Source organism: Bombus pascuorum, chromosome 14 (genome assembly GCF_905332965.1).
Source record: "Bombus pascuorum chromosome 14, iyBomPasc1.1, whole genome shotgun sequence".
Taxonomy (NCBI): Eukaryota; Metazoa; Arthropoda; class Insecta; order Hymenoptera; family Apidae; genus Bombus; species Bombus pascuorum.
This window is the reverse complement of record NC_083501.1, coordinates 10,413,236-10,429,635: the sequence shown is the minus strand read 5'-3', so window position 1 is coordinate 10,429,635 and position 16,400 is coordinate 10,413,236. Positions and strand designations below refer to the sequence as shown.

Below are 16,400 nucleotides of genomic sequence, written 5' to 3'. Positions count from 1 at the left end.
GCGCGATAGCAGCTGACTACATGCAGTTGGATTCATTGAAATCAAATGTGTTTATGTTGAAAGTACTCTCAAAATTTTGGGAAATATATAAAATAGTTTATAATGGATAATGTAAATAGAAACGCATAAATAAGAATTACAGCTTGATTTTATTAATACTGTGCACATTTAAAACAACGTAACATACTTCTTTTTATACATTATATTACAATTGTAATTGTAACCTTTCTGTTTGATTTGATTGCGCAAATAAAAAGATATCAAAGCTACCTTTTCAAGAGTATGATCTAATGACAAAAAATAGAGTATAAAATGTTGAAAATATTTAGGTCTGGTAGAAAATTGTATCATGAGTTCCACAGAACTGCGGTGCAAAAACGATCTTTTTTATCAGAAGTGTACCGGTGCGAGAATGCATGGAAAGCTCGTCTGCAATTTCCGTTACTCCAAAAATACAAACCGGAGGATTTATTTATAACCTTGGACAATAAATTTTATGTTGATGGAAAAGTTAGTGCCATAGACATAGATATATTTGCAAATACCATACAAAGCAAAGATCAGGTAGAAGAATTATTGAGTATAATCCAGAAACTACGAAAAAGTGCAGAAACAACAAATACCTTAGATTCAACGCATCATGCTGTCATAAGATATTTATTTGATAATGATCTTACTGAACAACTTATGAATGTGTTACATGATAGACTTAAATATGGTATTTTTCCTGATTATGTGTGTTATAACATGCTTATGGATGCATATATAAAAAAAGAGGATTATGCCAGTGCTGCAAAAGTTGCAATTTTGCCTATGTTACAAGAAGATACTGACAACTTGATAACTAATGCACTATCTATATATGCTTGTCATAAATATTTAGAACATACAGATACGTGGCAAAAACCATCAGAACCAATAGAAGATACTAAAGAAGAAATAAAAATACGTGTGAATTATCTTAGAAATCCTTTTTTTGATGACCATTTTGATCTTACTGATCCAATTGATTTAATTGGAAAAACACTGGCTTTCCAGGGAAACTTTATGAACAATACACTAGGAAGGACTTGTCAACTGAGAGGTCTAATATTATATAAAAAATATCAAGATGCATCAAAGTCAATAAAACAATGGTTAAATGAAGTCGAAGGAGACATTGTTTACAATGAAGTTTTTGACTTAATTGAAAATGACAAAGGAAAAGTACATAAAGAAAAAGCAACAAATGAATTTGAACAATTAATGTCAGAAGTCAATGTGTTAAAAGAAAAGAATTTGTGTAAGGATAATTTAATTGAAGCACTAGAAAATAATGTTAAATCTGCAGTTGAAAAGCAACACGATATAGATATAAACGATCAGTTACAGGTAATTGAAAATACATTAAAAAGTACAAAAGGAATATTAATTAAATCTATTATTTATTATTTTGCTTAATATTTCAGAAATATACTGAATGGGAAGGAAAAAGACAATTAATACTAGATAAACAGATAGAGGAAATAAATCGAGAGGCCAAACTGCTGGAAATAAACAAATTGAAGGAAGAAATGAAAAAACAAGAACGATTTCTAACTTTCTTTGAAAATGAAGAAGAAATAGAACTACGGATAGAAGAAATGGAAGCAAAGGAAAAGGAAAATATGGAAAAACTCCTTAGTATACATGGAGCTCAAAGGAAACTGAAGAAATTAGAAGGAGAAAAAGAATATATACCACCTATGCTTTAAATTCAGAAAGAGTAATTTTTGACATATTTTAATTTTTTAATAAATGTGTATAGTTAAAACCTTAATAAATTAAATACTTTCGAAAACTATGTTTGAAGGGTTTATAATAATAAAAAACAGTAAAAATATGTATCATATTATTTATCTCTCATATTTTGTACATAATTGCTTAAAGTATTTTCTTAAATGTTTATTATGTAAGTTTATAGCGGATATCTTCAAAGCCACTTATTTCTTAGAAATATGAAAGTTAACTGTACAATTAAAGTTTATGCTAAAAAAATTATTAGGCTTTGTAGCAAATAACGTTCCGTTTTGAGCGTTGATATTGAATCCATTTATGTCACATCTTGGCCCTCTTGTAAACACGATTAGCGAATTACATATAATTTTATATTACACACAACTTTGGGCCAAGGCACAGTTTTAACAGTTATTTTTAAATTTAGAATAACTGTTAAAAACTATTTTATAGGCAGCAATATATCAAATCCTGCATAACTATAAAATTTGGTCTTCGTAATCGTATTCGTTTATGAGGAATGTTCTGTAAATACAATAATATAATTTCACTTTTGGTAAAAATTTTCTAATTAAAGCTTTAGCTCATTCTATCTTTAACATTAACACTTTGACTGCCGCGCGAAAATCCCATGTTTCGCTCAAGACGCCACGGGAGTATTTTTATTATTCAAAGCATATAATGGCAAAAAGTGGCGCCTTGGTAACAGTTGATAGCGACATATTATAATAAGGCTTCGTTTATTTCAACTAACCATTCGCATTCGTTATTTCGTCGTAGGCAAAACGTCCAGAATATATTGTTGGAACGTCTAGAAGATATTAGTAAACAGTATTTGCTCATTCTGTATATAATAGTAAGTTATGTGCACACTTCTAACTTCAATTATATATATGATTATAAAGCAGCATTTAGGATTATTTTCTAAGCTGTATTTATAATAATATTCGTAAATTATCCCTCAAAGATATGGATGCAAACACAGTGCACCGTTAGATGCAAGATTTGTTCGCATTTTTTTTTATTGATATTCTAATAAAAATGTTTAATTGTTCAATGGGGCACTTTTTGTTTCAAAGTATCTGTTATTTATCGGTTATATTCAAAATGCCCTAACTGTCAATTTTCATACAATTTTTACAATTGTAAGAAGTTAAAGCGCTCCAGTCACTAATGACCACGGTGGCGTCACAGGAGAAACCGTGGCCGGTCATATGACCAACGTGGCAGTCAAAGTGTTAATTGAACTTTACCTGGTCGTTGTTATTACAAATAATATATCGTAATATCACAGATTATGTAAAAATCACGAAGTTTTACTTTGTAATTGTGCCGTTAATTCTGCTGTTTCTTGTTTCATTTGTCTCAAATCAGCAGTTATCCTTTCCAAATTTGCTCCAACATTTTTTGTAGCTTCAGAATCAATCTAAAATTCATTGTAACACTCTAATTATATTAAGTTTCAATAATTTGACTGCAATATAAAAGTCATCTTCAAAGATATTACCTTTATACTATACGATATTTACCTGCTCTTCTAAGTCTCTTATTTCTCTTATAGTCGCACCTGTTTCTTCTACTAAACTTACGAGTTCACTACAATCAGAATGAAGTGTGGCCAATAATTTATAAGCTTTTCTTGATGCCTCATTCGTTCTTGCATCTCGAAATATTAATTCATCAGCAACAGTAAAGGACCTTTCTAATCTGCCTGTAAGTGTGTTAATTTCTTTTTGGATTTCACGTGTGTCAGCTAATACTTTATTAATCTCATCTCTTTGTTTTCTAATATTGTTAATTATTTCTAAAATTCGTTGAGTATATGCGGACCTATTCACTTCTTTAGGGAGTTTTTGAACTTCAATTACTAATTGTGAGTATTGTTGATCTTTATTACGACATTCTTCTTGTAATTCTCTCTCCTTCTCTTTTAGTAACTTAATATCATCAAGCTTCTTCTGACTTGCACTCTAATATATATATTCAATACATGAAATTTTGAATTTATGTGAATAATTTGAGTTTTATTAAGATGATAGTACTTACAGCTTTAGTAGAATGCTTTTCTCTTTCTTGTCTATACTTTTGGATTAGAGGTACTCTATGTTTCTCCCACTGATTACCTAAATTGATTAATTTATTTGTAGTAACTTCAATTGCTGCCTCTAGTTTCTTAATATTTTCTTCACCATCTTGAAACAGATCATAAATTCTTGCTTTAATCTTTTTTTGTTCTTCATTAATTGTTAACTCTTTCTCCTCATTTTGATAATTTATCGATACTTGTGCTACACTAGTACTTAGGTTCTTGATTGCATCTTGCAATTTTTCTATGTCATTTCTGGAACATTCACATTCTATTTTTATTTTTTCTATCTGTAAATCTTGTTTCTCCATCTTATTTAATACTTTTTGTTCTATAATCTTATATATAGTTTCTTTAGTGCCATTATCTTTTATCTGAGATTGCTATATACAGAAAGATAATAAAAAATTAATAAAACAGTCTAGAATGAGACTGTGTGAACATTGTTACCAATATTTTTGAAGCTTACTTTGGAAGGTAATGTTCTATCTTTTATTAAATTTCCATTCAGTAAATTAACATCACCAGATATATTAGCCTCAATAATTTTATCGCAATATTGTTTATTTAACCAATTTATTTGATCAAGAATACTCATTGAATGTGTATGAAGAGCTCTTGCATTGTAAGATATCAAAGAAGGTAGAAGTGATGATTCATTTTGCACTTGCTCAGGCACAGATTGCAGATAATGTATGCAATAATCTTGATATTCTATGACAAACAAAATTTTCTAATCAAAATATTATTATAATATTAAAATATATTAAATGTAAGCAATATTACCTTCTTTACTCTCCATTTTTGGAACTTCTAAATTCACAGATTTATAAGGGATTCTTGCTCGTCCTTTAGTTCTAAATCCTTTTGTATGACAATAATGTGGTAACCATGAAACTGATAGACCTTGTGTTATTGCTGTTGCTATAGATTTTTCTAGTAATGCAATATTGCTAACAGGTTCACTTAGAGGTTTATCACTTTCTTTCGGTAATTTTTCAATAAGAAACATGAAAACTTTCCTTAGGTCTGCTTCTGAGCTATATAAAAATGTTTGATAACCAATATCACCTTTGTATCCTAATTCCTAAATTTAGAAACAATATATCAATAAAATTAAAATATCACAATTGCATAAATAATTTATATGTTTATAAAATCTTACTGAACATGCTTGAGCAAGTGTAGCACCTAGTCGAAATCTGGCTGCCATATTTATAGGTAAAATTGTTGACAATCCAAGTCCTGGTCTTATTATGTCTAAACATTTTACCGTTGCCTCTACTACCAATTCTGTGTTAAAACCACTGAGATTTGTTATATTCTCTGTTATGTCACTAAAAAAATTGATGTTAAAAATTTGCAAAGTATTTTTATATGAATAATACTTTATTTAATTTTGAATTGCTAAAGCAGAGTTAAATAATGTAATTTACATAACATATGTGTCAAATGAATATTATTTAGTTTTAGTTGATAATCAAACTATGCAATATACATGTACAACAAATTGAAATAAATTTTTTTATTCAATCTTGCAATTCATAAATTATATCACACTTTTGCAACTATTTATTAATCATTTAGTATTTGCAAACACTGTTTCAATGTCGCAATCTATATATATATATTCTTTTTTTTTTTTTAAGTAATATCGTAATGTCTTCCTGTTTGATAAAATAAATTACAAATTATTATTAGGAAGTATAAAATATAATTCACATAAACATCACCGCCCACTTTCAGTCATATAAAACCGGTTGACATCAGATATCAAGAGTTTATTAAATGCATAACACGTCGCTGAAAATAGATCTTACCAGCCTATTTGACGCAATGAATGAATGATTATATTGTCAACTTCCTCCATTATCCGTAAAAATGTGAAAATTCTATACTCTTTTACTATAATATTGTATTGAAAGAAATGTATTGAACTGCACAAATCTAACCTGTTCATGAATGAACAAACATTTGTGCACTATTATACAGATGGCGCGATAAATTATCAGTTTTACCAACGCGAAATGTATTCATACTACACACACATATATTAATCGTTTCATTATTTCTCATCTGTGATTTATATAATAATTCTTGAAAAAGAGAAAAAGTTTCATGACCATAACTGAGACAAAATGAAAATAATATATAACATATAATGTAATATTATATAAAGCTATAAAGCAACCACAAATCTTTTCTTAAATTTGTATTTTATGCAAATAAATAACCAGATTTACTATTGTACCAAAAAATCTTGAACATTTCTTATCACGTGATAATAATTAATTTTTGCTTTTATTTATGTTTGTACAAAAATATTCGATTAGAAATCAAGATAAAAATTGTTTTATATATATATGTATATATATATAATATGTTCAAATTGTTCAGATTATTACTTCATAGCGTTTTAAACAATTATATAAATTATCTTTTAAAAAATCTATTTAAACCATAGTGAAATTTTATCCTTTTCTATATTTTTCACAAATCTATCATTTACAAAAATAACGTTAAAAAATAATAGTAGGCATTCGATTTTATATAAAGATTATAAGTTTTATTTTTCAATAAATTTTATTTCTCAATGAACATCAATCAATACTCGGACTCGTTGAACAAATTCAAATCAAATAAAAATTAAAAAATATACAAATCTAAATGACGATGAAACGATTTATTTGTATGTAGTCGGTATTTTAATTTAAATTCGGATGGATCTTATAATTTAAAATTACGCGCCAGCTTTCAGCCCCGACTACGAGAATCGATTTGTAGGCAAGTTCACGTGACAAAGTAAAGATCAATTATTCGCGGCGAGAGATCCGCACTCCGCGGAGTCGTGCGTTACGTTCTGTACGCGTCAACATCAGCTGTTGTTTCGCTATCGCGTGAAATGACAGTTTCGTGGAGGTTCATAATGTGGAAATCGTTTTCGTGAGGGTGCTTCTTCGTCTACCGCGGAGGTGAGCCGTATCTGATCTTTTTCTCCGGGTAAGATGAACGGGAGCTTGGGAATAATGCGCGGACCAGAACAACATCCTCAGAGATTCGCGGATTATTTTGTCATATGCGGATTAGACAAAGATTCAGGCCTAGAGCCAGACAAGTATTTCGGTGAGTCCCACTATTTTTTTCTGAGCATTTTTGGTAAAACGAACGATAGTTCTCTTGATACGAATCGTTTAGTATTTATTTAATCTCCAACGAGAGTTGGAATCGCTGTTATGAATGTTCGATGGCTTTTATGGTCTGACAGAAAGACTGTGCCACTGTTGCAATTTTCGAAATCGCTAGATTGCGCAATGGTAGATAATATCACAGAGCACTGTCAGTTATTTACGTCTGTAAGATAGCTTGTATTCAAGAGTCCGAAAAGATTCATTAGTTCTCATTATCTTTTCATTCTTGGTTTATCGAGTTTTTTTTGTTGATTGTAAGATTAGTTTCTTTTTTAATTAAGGGGCGAGGTTTATGTAAAGCATAGGTTGTATAGCTACTTATTTTATTTGCACGTGATTGACACGTGAATTTCAATCGATGCCATTATACCCTTTATAAAATATATCCCTTTGAGCGGATTCGTTGACAGTTCTACCAAACACATTGTCAGTATCTTCTCGTAATATAAAGTGATAAAATATTTTTTAAAATTTTAGATATTCGTCTTATATTCAAGTATGCTAGATAGCATATCTTCTGTAATAATATTTTCCTGAATGAATGTTTTATTTTTGATATGTTTTCAAATACAAATAGCCATCAATGTCAACATATCATATATAATCCTGTTAAGTTAGTAACATAGAAGAAAGCCACATTTTATAGAACCTTGTACGCTCGATAATAATCAAGTTCATAGTGTATTTTTATTTTCATATTTTTTAATGCCACTTAAATCGATATTTTCAGTTGCTTATTTTAATCTTCCGTAAAGAGGATGTTCGTTGCACGTTTTAACATGTTGCCATTATCAATATTACTAAATGTTAAGTGTAATAAATAGTATTCGTTTATCATTAGTATGTTACTAGATAACTATTATTTTGATAATTTAGGTATACGTATTTATAGATACATTAGAGAAAAATATGTTCAGACTATCTTGTTATTTGTACTAAAATAATAATCAGAGTTAAACGATTTCACTTTGTAGCAGTGTCAAGTATGTAGGTTACCTTAAAATAATTTTTCGGCGAAATAAATTCTAATGTTACTCGTAATTTCAAGTTAATTACAAATAGAGTAACAAGTCTTAAACATTTTTATTCTGATTTACAACACAGCAGTCAAAATTATACAATACTTATTACAGTTTACACTAGTACAGTATATTTTATTAAAATCTATTTCCTAAGCTGCTTCCGTCTAATAAATATTTTTTATGATATAATATCAATATATCAGTATAAGGAAAGTTTTTGGTATTATCTTTTCAATTAATTTTTTTGCCACGAAAATATAACTCATTATTATAAATAGAATTATTAATTAAATTATGAAATATTTGTATAATATATTATTTCGAGCAATAAAATTTATCTCGATTTATATTAGGTGCTTATACTTTTTTAGGCGTACTAATTGTTATCGATAAATTGATAATTGACGAAACGAAATTGTTTCGGTTATTCACGTGTCTGATTAGCAAATGTCTTCATTTTCGTACAAAACTTGTAAACATCACTGTTTATGTGCAATGATTAATAGTTCGTAGCAAGATGAGAAAACAGGTGGTGTCGTTGAAAATGTAATCACTAGCCTAATTTGTTAGTCAACTTTGTTGAATATTTTACTGTTGGTCGACTGACGGTTAGCAACACTCAGCCGTGCAAAACTGCTGGAAACGCGAACAATGAGGGCACAGGAAGCAACGGATCTTCTTGGGAAGAAAGATGTTTCTCTCGTTTGAACGATTTTTCCTGAGAACGACTCGGCAGATCGTTTTATAGAGTATAGTAGCATGATATTGTTGAGAAAATTCCGTATTAGAAACTGCACGCGTGGAGTGATGACCATTCGTTCTGTTATAGCGATTGGCCGCAGTTTCTTGTGTTTATTTACGTAATTTCTACAAACTTGGCGCAATGCTTATTTAGATTAGCATTTCACGGCCATGTTTGTTTTTCTCTTATACTCTATTTACTACTAATACTTCGAAAGAAGACTTGCTTCCTTTATATGGTAGGAAGTTGTGAAAATGCAGTTTTGAATAAAAAATTAGAGAAAATTGCAATTGCAGGTTTTTGCTTAAATATTACATAGTATAATTAAAGATCGCTTTTTACTATTGTCTCTATTTCTGTTCTATTTGTATTCGAAACAAGAATTACGCATTTGTGTTATCATAAATACATTGTCAGATATATTACATACATATTACAAAACACGAAGCAAAGGTTCTGATAAAGACAGTAATTTATTGTATGGGATAAAGCGCGTCTTATTTATTATTGAATTATATACATATTATATATAGTCAGTTACTAAAGTAAACGTACTCCTCTTAAATAGAGAATATTAGATATGTTAAAAATATTAGCCCTACGTAGTCTTTCGACACGCTAAGACACATATTGATAAAATATAATAAAATTTATTCATTTTCACCTTCATTAAGAAATAAGAATTAAAAAAAGATATAAGAGACAATGTTACAAAACATACATATAGTGTTATACTTACGTGAGATCAAAAAATATTAGTAGACTTAATATTATATTTTTTATCAATATATGTATTAATATCTTACAGGTCTTTCGTAAGCAACAATAGTATTCTATTATCTTCTCGATGTTGAAAAAATTGAAAAGTTGTATAATATTTTATCTAATTTTATCCCAAGATTTCAATTCTTTTCATTCCTTTTAGAAATATACAATAATAATAATAATTGTGTTGTTATGTAAATATAAATAATTTTATGACATAATGCATTTTCAGTTTCTTTGTTAAGTTAGATGCACAAAATTAAACCGTACTAAAACCGTATGTAGATATAACTTGTATTTAATCATATATACAACAAATACATAATTACAGTATTATTCTCATGTCTTATATTTCGCATTATTTATTAAATTCTTTTGCTATATATATATATATATATATATATAAAATCTCCAGTTGGATGTCAATGAAACAAAACAATTTACAAATGAGTAATTGCTTTGTCCTTAGAAGCATATTTTGATCAAGTTCTATGTGCTTACTATTTCCAAACAGACGTACTCAAACAAGATACGTATGTTCTCATATAAGAGCATCAAATGTCGTTCTTAGTCGATCGTGTCAGCTTCTTGGAAGAATTTATGTAATGTCGTTAGTTTTCCAAGGTGGATGGACGTAAGGCGTAACTCAATCCTGAAAACTCGCGCGCTAGCCGATGAAAGTGGCTAGTATTGAGTTACGACACACTTATTTCGCTACGAATTTCTACGGTTGTTAAGTGCAACACGTGTGTGCATCTTGGTGTATGGTATTCTACTATATTGCTGTATGGTATTCTACTGTATTGGTATTCTACTATATTCTACTATATCATACCGCAATTTATCACTAGCTTCTAGTGTTATACATTAACATTCTACGTTTATGATTTAAGTTCCTAACAAATATAATTAATGATTTCAATTAATAATTTTGACCTGAATTAAGCTCCTAGTTACAAGAAAATTACAATAGATTAGCAATTAGTTGTTAATGAGATAATTATGAGGTTTTAGTTAGATGAATTTTTGCTGAAAGGAATTTAATTTACTTTTAAAATATTTTAAATGTATTTATCTATTTGAAATTTTTAAGTTTTAATTATTTATGTTTTGAGAAAAAAGTTTTGGACCATAATTAGATTACAATAAATATTATTTTACCTTCTTTGTCATTAAAAATTTGTTTTAGTCTAAATTTCTCAATTTCCAATTTTATATACTAACTACAATACTACAGAAAATCCAAAATATTGAAAATATCTCGAAAATTAACTTCTTTTTATAGATTAATTTTGAATGTTTTAAAAATAAATAATATGTAAAGTGTTTCTACACTTTTCCAATTTCTTTTTTTTTTTATGAGAATTTTTTTTTCTTTTTTGTCGAATTTATTTATGCAGAAGTAAACGTTGTAATCTTATCCGAAAGGGATAAAAGAATGTTGTACGCGTGGAGATTTTGCCAGTATAGATTGAAAGAAACACGGCATGAAACGAGACGCAGTTTGTACTTTTACCAACGTTCGGCTGAAAAATACTCGGGCTATAAATTGAAATGTAATTCTGGCGCGCCCGAGAAGCGTATCTCATTCTGCGCGACGAACAAAGGCTAATTGTGAACAATGGCAACAAGAAGGAGATAATTCCCGCTTTCGTTGAATTGTAACCTTCGACCTCGTCCGTTCGACGTGTTTAGCCATGTCGCGTAAAATGAAGATTCCTAATGACGCGTTGAAAGAGTTGCTGATGAAACCTATTTAATTTTCAGATATCAAACATTTCATAATAGCTGTCTTATCAAAATTGCGTAGCCACTTTTTTATATCAAATATAATTTTGCTAAAATATGAACTATGATAGAACTGTACACAAATTATGGCAAAATGAAATGTTAGTGGATGAAGTTAAGTTTGGAGTAAAATGTAAATATAAAATAATTGACAACTGAATGAAATTGTTAATTAAAATGATTTTTGATAAAATAAACGATCCGTGAAATGTATTTGGTTGTAAAAAAAGGACATTCTTTTATTGTCGTAGTGTGTTATACAAATACACGATGAATTTAAATTATTAATGAAAAAACAAATTTTTGCTTTATATGTTTACAAAAATTGTTTTATACGTATTGTATCTTAGGATAATTATAAACAATGAAAAAGCATTTGGATTACTAACAAAAGACACTTGTTTTATTTGTAAGAAAATTTGTAAGAAATAGAGAAAAGGAAAAAGAGAAGGAAAAGTTAGGTAGCTTTCCGTATGGTATATTTCGTGATAGTAGTTTCCTCGAGTTTTTCTAAAAAAGAAAGTTCTCGAATAAAGCGCGGTGCGACAAAGAAACGGAGGGGAATTCTAAAGATACTGCACGCTGAGAGCAGCTGCAACAGATGCAGCGCAATGCATCGTGAGCAGCCTGAACACCCTCAAGGGTAACAAAATTAATCAGAACACAAGAGCGTTTCGAAACGAAGTTCATTTATTTGTCTAGCGCGGTATTAATAATCTAGTTAGTATATTATCTAGCTAAGGTTTTTTAGTCAATTGAATCCAAGATATCATATCAAATATATATCCCTAATAATATACTTTTATTATATTAAAACATTTTTTAAATAGCAGACGCAGCTTTAAAAAACGTTATACAGACTAGATTTTTAATAGATATTTATTTGTTCTTTTTTCTTGCAATTAAAAGTCATTGGTGAAAAACATAATAAGTAGTTTGAAACAATTTCGCATCAAACCTATATTTTCATTTGATTTTGAGATTGTGTTTTTATCATCTTCGTGAACATTACAAAAATATTAATAAAATTATTCTTTCTGCACTCTAGTGTTACTTAAATTAAATTAACATAAGAATGATGTCGATATTATTCATTTCTTAAAAAACATCGTAGATATATTTTCTACTTTCAAAAGACTTGTGTCTGTAAATGTATCAAGTCATAGCCCCTTTCAATTATTTTATGTTAAAATATTTCTTCTTATTTATCTTTTAGTTATCAAGTGACGTAACTGTCAGAAAATTAAAAGGAAAATTATATTTTTGCTATGTACTAACAATAACATGCTAACAATAAAAGAAAAATGCGGAAGAAATTATGTCACATTTTCTATTTTTCACATATGAATAGTTTTAAAGTTCAATATATTGTCAGTTAATCCCCTGTTATAAAAATTATCTTTCTATTTGATCTCAAAATTAGTTTTGCTACAATGCTAAACATCTATTTATTCAGCTTCTTTTTACTTTGATAGTAATACTTTTAACTTCGACATTTCGTTAAATATATCTTTGAATCTAATAGGTTCTTTTCACTTCTATCTATTTTATATTTAAGTATTAATTATAAGGTGACATTAAATTCAACAAATCAACAAAGATGTATTCGTTTGTTTTTTCCCACAAATTTTTAGTATTTTTAGTATTTTAGTATTTGAAATAATACATGTTAATTTCCTAAATTATTTATATAAAAAGATGTTCATATCGATAGATATATACTATCTGCTAATAAACAAATAGTTTTGTAAATTATAAGTATTGTAAATATTATTTGTTCTGGAATTATAAAAAAATTATTTTAAGAAGATAATTGGATTTGTTTTTAAAAGTGAATAGTAGTGTATCGAATAAAACAGTTATCATTTACAGGTTTGTTACTTTGTGGTTTGGATGATTTCCAGTACAATAGATTCACGTATCTCCCAATCCCAATGGAAGCAGCCAGTATGCTCAGACTCACCCATTCGTCAATTTAATATGTTGGTATAGTGAGACGGCTCGATCGATCCAGTCGCTCGCAAAGTTCAGTTATTAAATACGTCTGCTTCGTTATGGTAAACGATGCTTGTCAGAGGATAATAATAAGCCAGAAAAATGACTTTTCTTAATTAAATTCTACTTTACAACTATTTGTGAGCAATGTATCTTATAAAAGAGAGTCTATATATTTTAAAGTTACCAGAAACGTCAATAACTAAATGTTTCATATGAACCGATAAATATCGAAATCGATGTTTATCGTGGCGATAGCTTGTTGATAATTATTAGTAGCATCTGCATTATCGCTTTTACCGATATGTATTTAAGTGAATTTCAAAGTGTTATTATGAAAACATTAAAACATACAACGTAAAAAACATTAAACATTCAAATGGTACGAGAAAATATATTTGATAAAATTATCATTTCATCAGGGTAGATGAAAATAAATAAGATTGCTTAAACAATTTACTATATATTATATTGTATAAGAATTATATTGTGGGCTTAGATTTATGGTATAGGTGGTATAGGTATATAGCTCAAAATTATAAGAAAGTCAAGAGTAACAAAATTACGTTACAGGCTTCATTTTTGAGTGGATAGAGTTTGGAAACATGGCAACTAACATCTGTATTTAACTAATTCCTGACTGCATCTGAGTGAACAATTAACAGGAAGTTATACTACATGTTAAGATAAGTCGAAAATGTGAAACAAAATTTTTGCGCCTATAGTATTATTCTTGATAAAATATGTTAGAATAAAAAAATTTTTCGAGTACATGTGTACTGAACTATTTTTTGACTCAATATTTCCAAAACGACTTTCTCCACTTTCCAAACTTCCCTTTTGTCAAAACGAAGCATTAAATATGAAGTTTTACTCTACTTATCAATTTATTCAATCAATTCATCAATCTTCAACTTATTATATTTTGTTATCTAGGATATGTAATCCTTGGTCAACTGTCTGTTCCTATCTAGTTAGAAATTAGTTAAATTTTCGTATATTTACTTTTAAATACAATTTGCTCGAAAATGGAGACATCAATGCAATTTGATTATTTCATATTATTCCTCGTTTTCGCATTATTATTAATATTATTTTGGACTACATAATCCCCCTGATATTGGTAAATCTATGGTAAATTATTATAGATTTTTCGTATTACGTATCTGCACATATTAATTGGATATTTTTAATAAATTAGTGGAATATATTTTTACTTACATTACATTTTGTGAATATTGTCAAACGTTACATACACGTATCGTTTTGATAGTAGAGTTTTCAATTTTCGTAGTTTTTTTTTACTAAAGAACATATGTATCCATGGAAATATAGTAAATTGTGTTTCCACATGTTTCTTAAATATTGAAGAAATCGTTTGATTCGATCAGTTTTAAGAAAACTTTTTCTTATTGTGATTACTTCTAGAAAGTTTGATTATAGGTACGTACCTATTCGGTGTGGTAAGTATTTCGTATAGTTTAAAATGAGGATAACGATGAAAATAAAAGACATAATAAATGCAGGAGAAAGTACGATAGAAATGTTGTGCTAAATAGGAGAATCGCTTACGTAGATGTACATATGATATACACTCTTTAAAACAGAATAACATTTTCAGAATTGAACCAAATGACTTGAGTTTTTTTTAGAAATTAGAAGAATTTATTTATTAGGCGACGTAAAAAAGTTTTTAAAAGACTTTCTACAACTTTTTTATATGGCTCTGTAATGAAAATTTAAGCACATTTTGGAAATTTATGTGTTATACATAAACTAGACATTCTAGCTTATCAAAAGAAGAAAAAATTCGAATCATTCGATCCCTTTTTAAAAAAATTGTTCTGTTTTATAGAGTGCGAATATAAATAGTAATTGTACATACATCAATTTTTGTAAACTTATTTTTTTATTTCTTCTAAAATTAATGTTACGAATGGTATTTCAGCGGTGTTGTAATGTAATGTACAATGTATAGTATTATAGTAGTATAGTTCTTATTTCTTCTATTATATGTATTTTACGATAATATAGATTTTTGCTATAAAAGCAAATAAAAAAAAGTATATATATATGTATATTATTTAGGAGCTTTTGTAATTTCGGGAACATAATTGTAAAAGAGATGTCCATATTTTCTTAATAAAATTTAATTAGTTATGCATTTAATACCAAGATCATATGTAATCCATAAAAAAAGAGAAGCTTCCAAAGTGATATTGAGTTAATTTAAGAACTAGCGCAACAAATAACAAGGTAACATATAATCTAAGTATAATATCTAATCCACAATAAAAATCATCTAATTGCCGTTCGTTTCTGCGAACTGTTTTCTCAATTCAAGCAAACGTGGTTAGGTATGTGTATGTTTAACTGAGAGCATACATAATTCGATCGGCGTACGATATAATGCAAAGAAAGGAACAATACATTGCAATACATTGTAACAGTCATCGATGCACTTTAATTTAATAGGAAACATATAGATCTGTGCAATCACGTTTGCTGTAATATCGCAGTAGAATTGAAACTTTCTAAAAAAGCAATTTTGCTAGAATCGCAGGCACTATCGAAATATGTCTAAATATTGTAAATATGTATAGAGTTGATATTGCGTACATCGCATAGCGTGACATTTTAATACTCTGGCAAGATAAAATGTAATTTTGATACAGATGTATACAAATTTGTTGTGAATTTATTGAGAATGAATATTACAAAAGTATTAGAATATCCATTTCGCCAGAAACATACAAATTATTCGAAAAAATAATCAACATTTAATAGCTTGATAATAATGACTGATAAACTGACTTTCTTCGTTTGATCATATGTCACGTATTATATATTTACTTGAATTTTTTTTACAATTTTATTATACCGATATCCAAGCGTGAGACTTTTATGTATGCACTGTTATATGTTGTTATTCGGGATATGTCCATGTTTTCTTCAATGAGAATTTTATTAATCTTTTAGATTCTTGTAACATTTAACACTTAATTTAACCTCTCTTTTTACGATTAGGCTTTACGATTAGACTTGGAGGCAATACAATA

At 28.3% G+C, this 16,400-nt stretch overlaps 3 protein-coding genes across 5 annotated transcripts in view; 2 read left to right on the top strand and 1 right to left on the bottom strand.

The window, feature by feature from the left end:
- Window positions 1–27: 27 nt before the first annotated feature.
- On the top strand, window positions 28–1,822 carry LOC132914032 (small ribosomal subunit protein mS27). Its single transcript, XM_060972800.1, has 2 exons — window positions 28–1,371; window positions 1,449–1,822. The coding sequence occupies exons 1-2, from the start codon at window positions 313–315 to the stop codon at window positions 1,731–1,733; spliced, it is 1,344 nt and encodes a 447-aa protein (XP_060828783.1). The 5' UTR covers window positions 28–312; the 3' UTR covers window positions 1,734–1,822.
- A 37-nt stretch (window positions 1,823–1,859) lies between these two features.
- On the bottom strand, window positions 1,860–5,838 carry LOC132914030 (coiled-coil domain-containing protein 22 homolog). Its single transcript, XM_060972798.1, has 8 exons — window positions 5,662–5,838; window positions 5,007–5,178; window positions 4,628–4,928; window positions 4,311–4,555; window positions 3,802–4,224; window positions 3,285–3,725; window positions 3,009–3,181; window positions 1,860–2,280 (listed from the first exon to the last, which is right to left on the bottom strand). The coding sequence occupies exons 1-7, from the start codon at window positions 5,799–5,801 to the stop codon at window positions 3,062–3,064; spliced, it is 1,842 nt and encodes a 613-aa protein (XP_060828781.1). The 5' UTR covers window positions 5,802–5,838; the 3' UTR covers window positions 1,860–2,280; window positions 3,009–3,061.
- An 813-nt stretch (window positions 5,839–6,651) lies between these two features.
- Window positions 6,652–16,400, top strand: part of LOC132914111 (DENN domain-containing protein 5B) — a 71,512-nt gene continuing 61,763 nt past the window's right edge. For all 3 annotated transcript variants that reach the window (XM_060972943.1, XM_060972941.1, XM_060972942.1), the window contains exon 1: window positions 6,652–6,964. In XM_060972943.1, coding sequence (XP_060828926.1) covers window positions 6,847–6,964 — 118 coding nt within the window. In that variant the 5' untranslated portion in view covers window positions 6,652–6,846. The remainder of the gene's footprint in view (window positions 6,965–16,400) is intronic.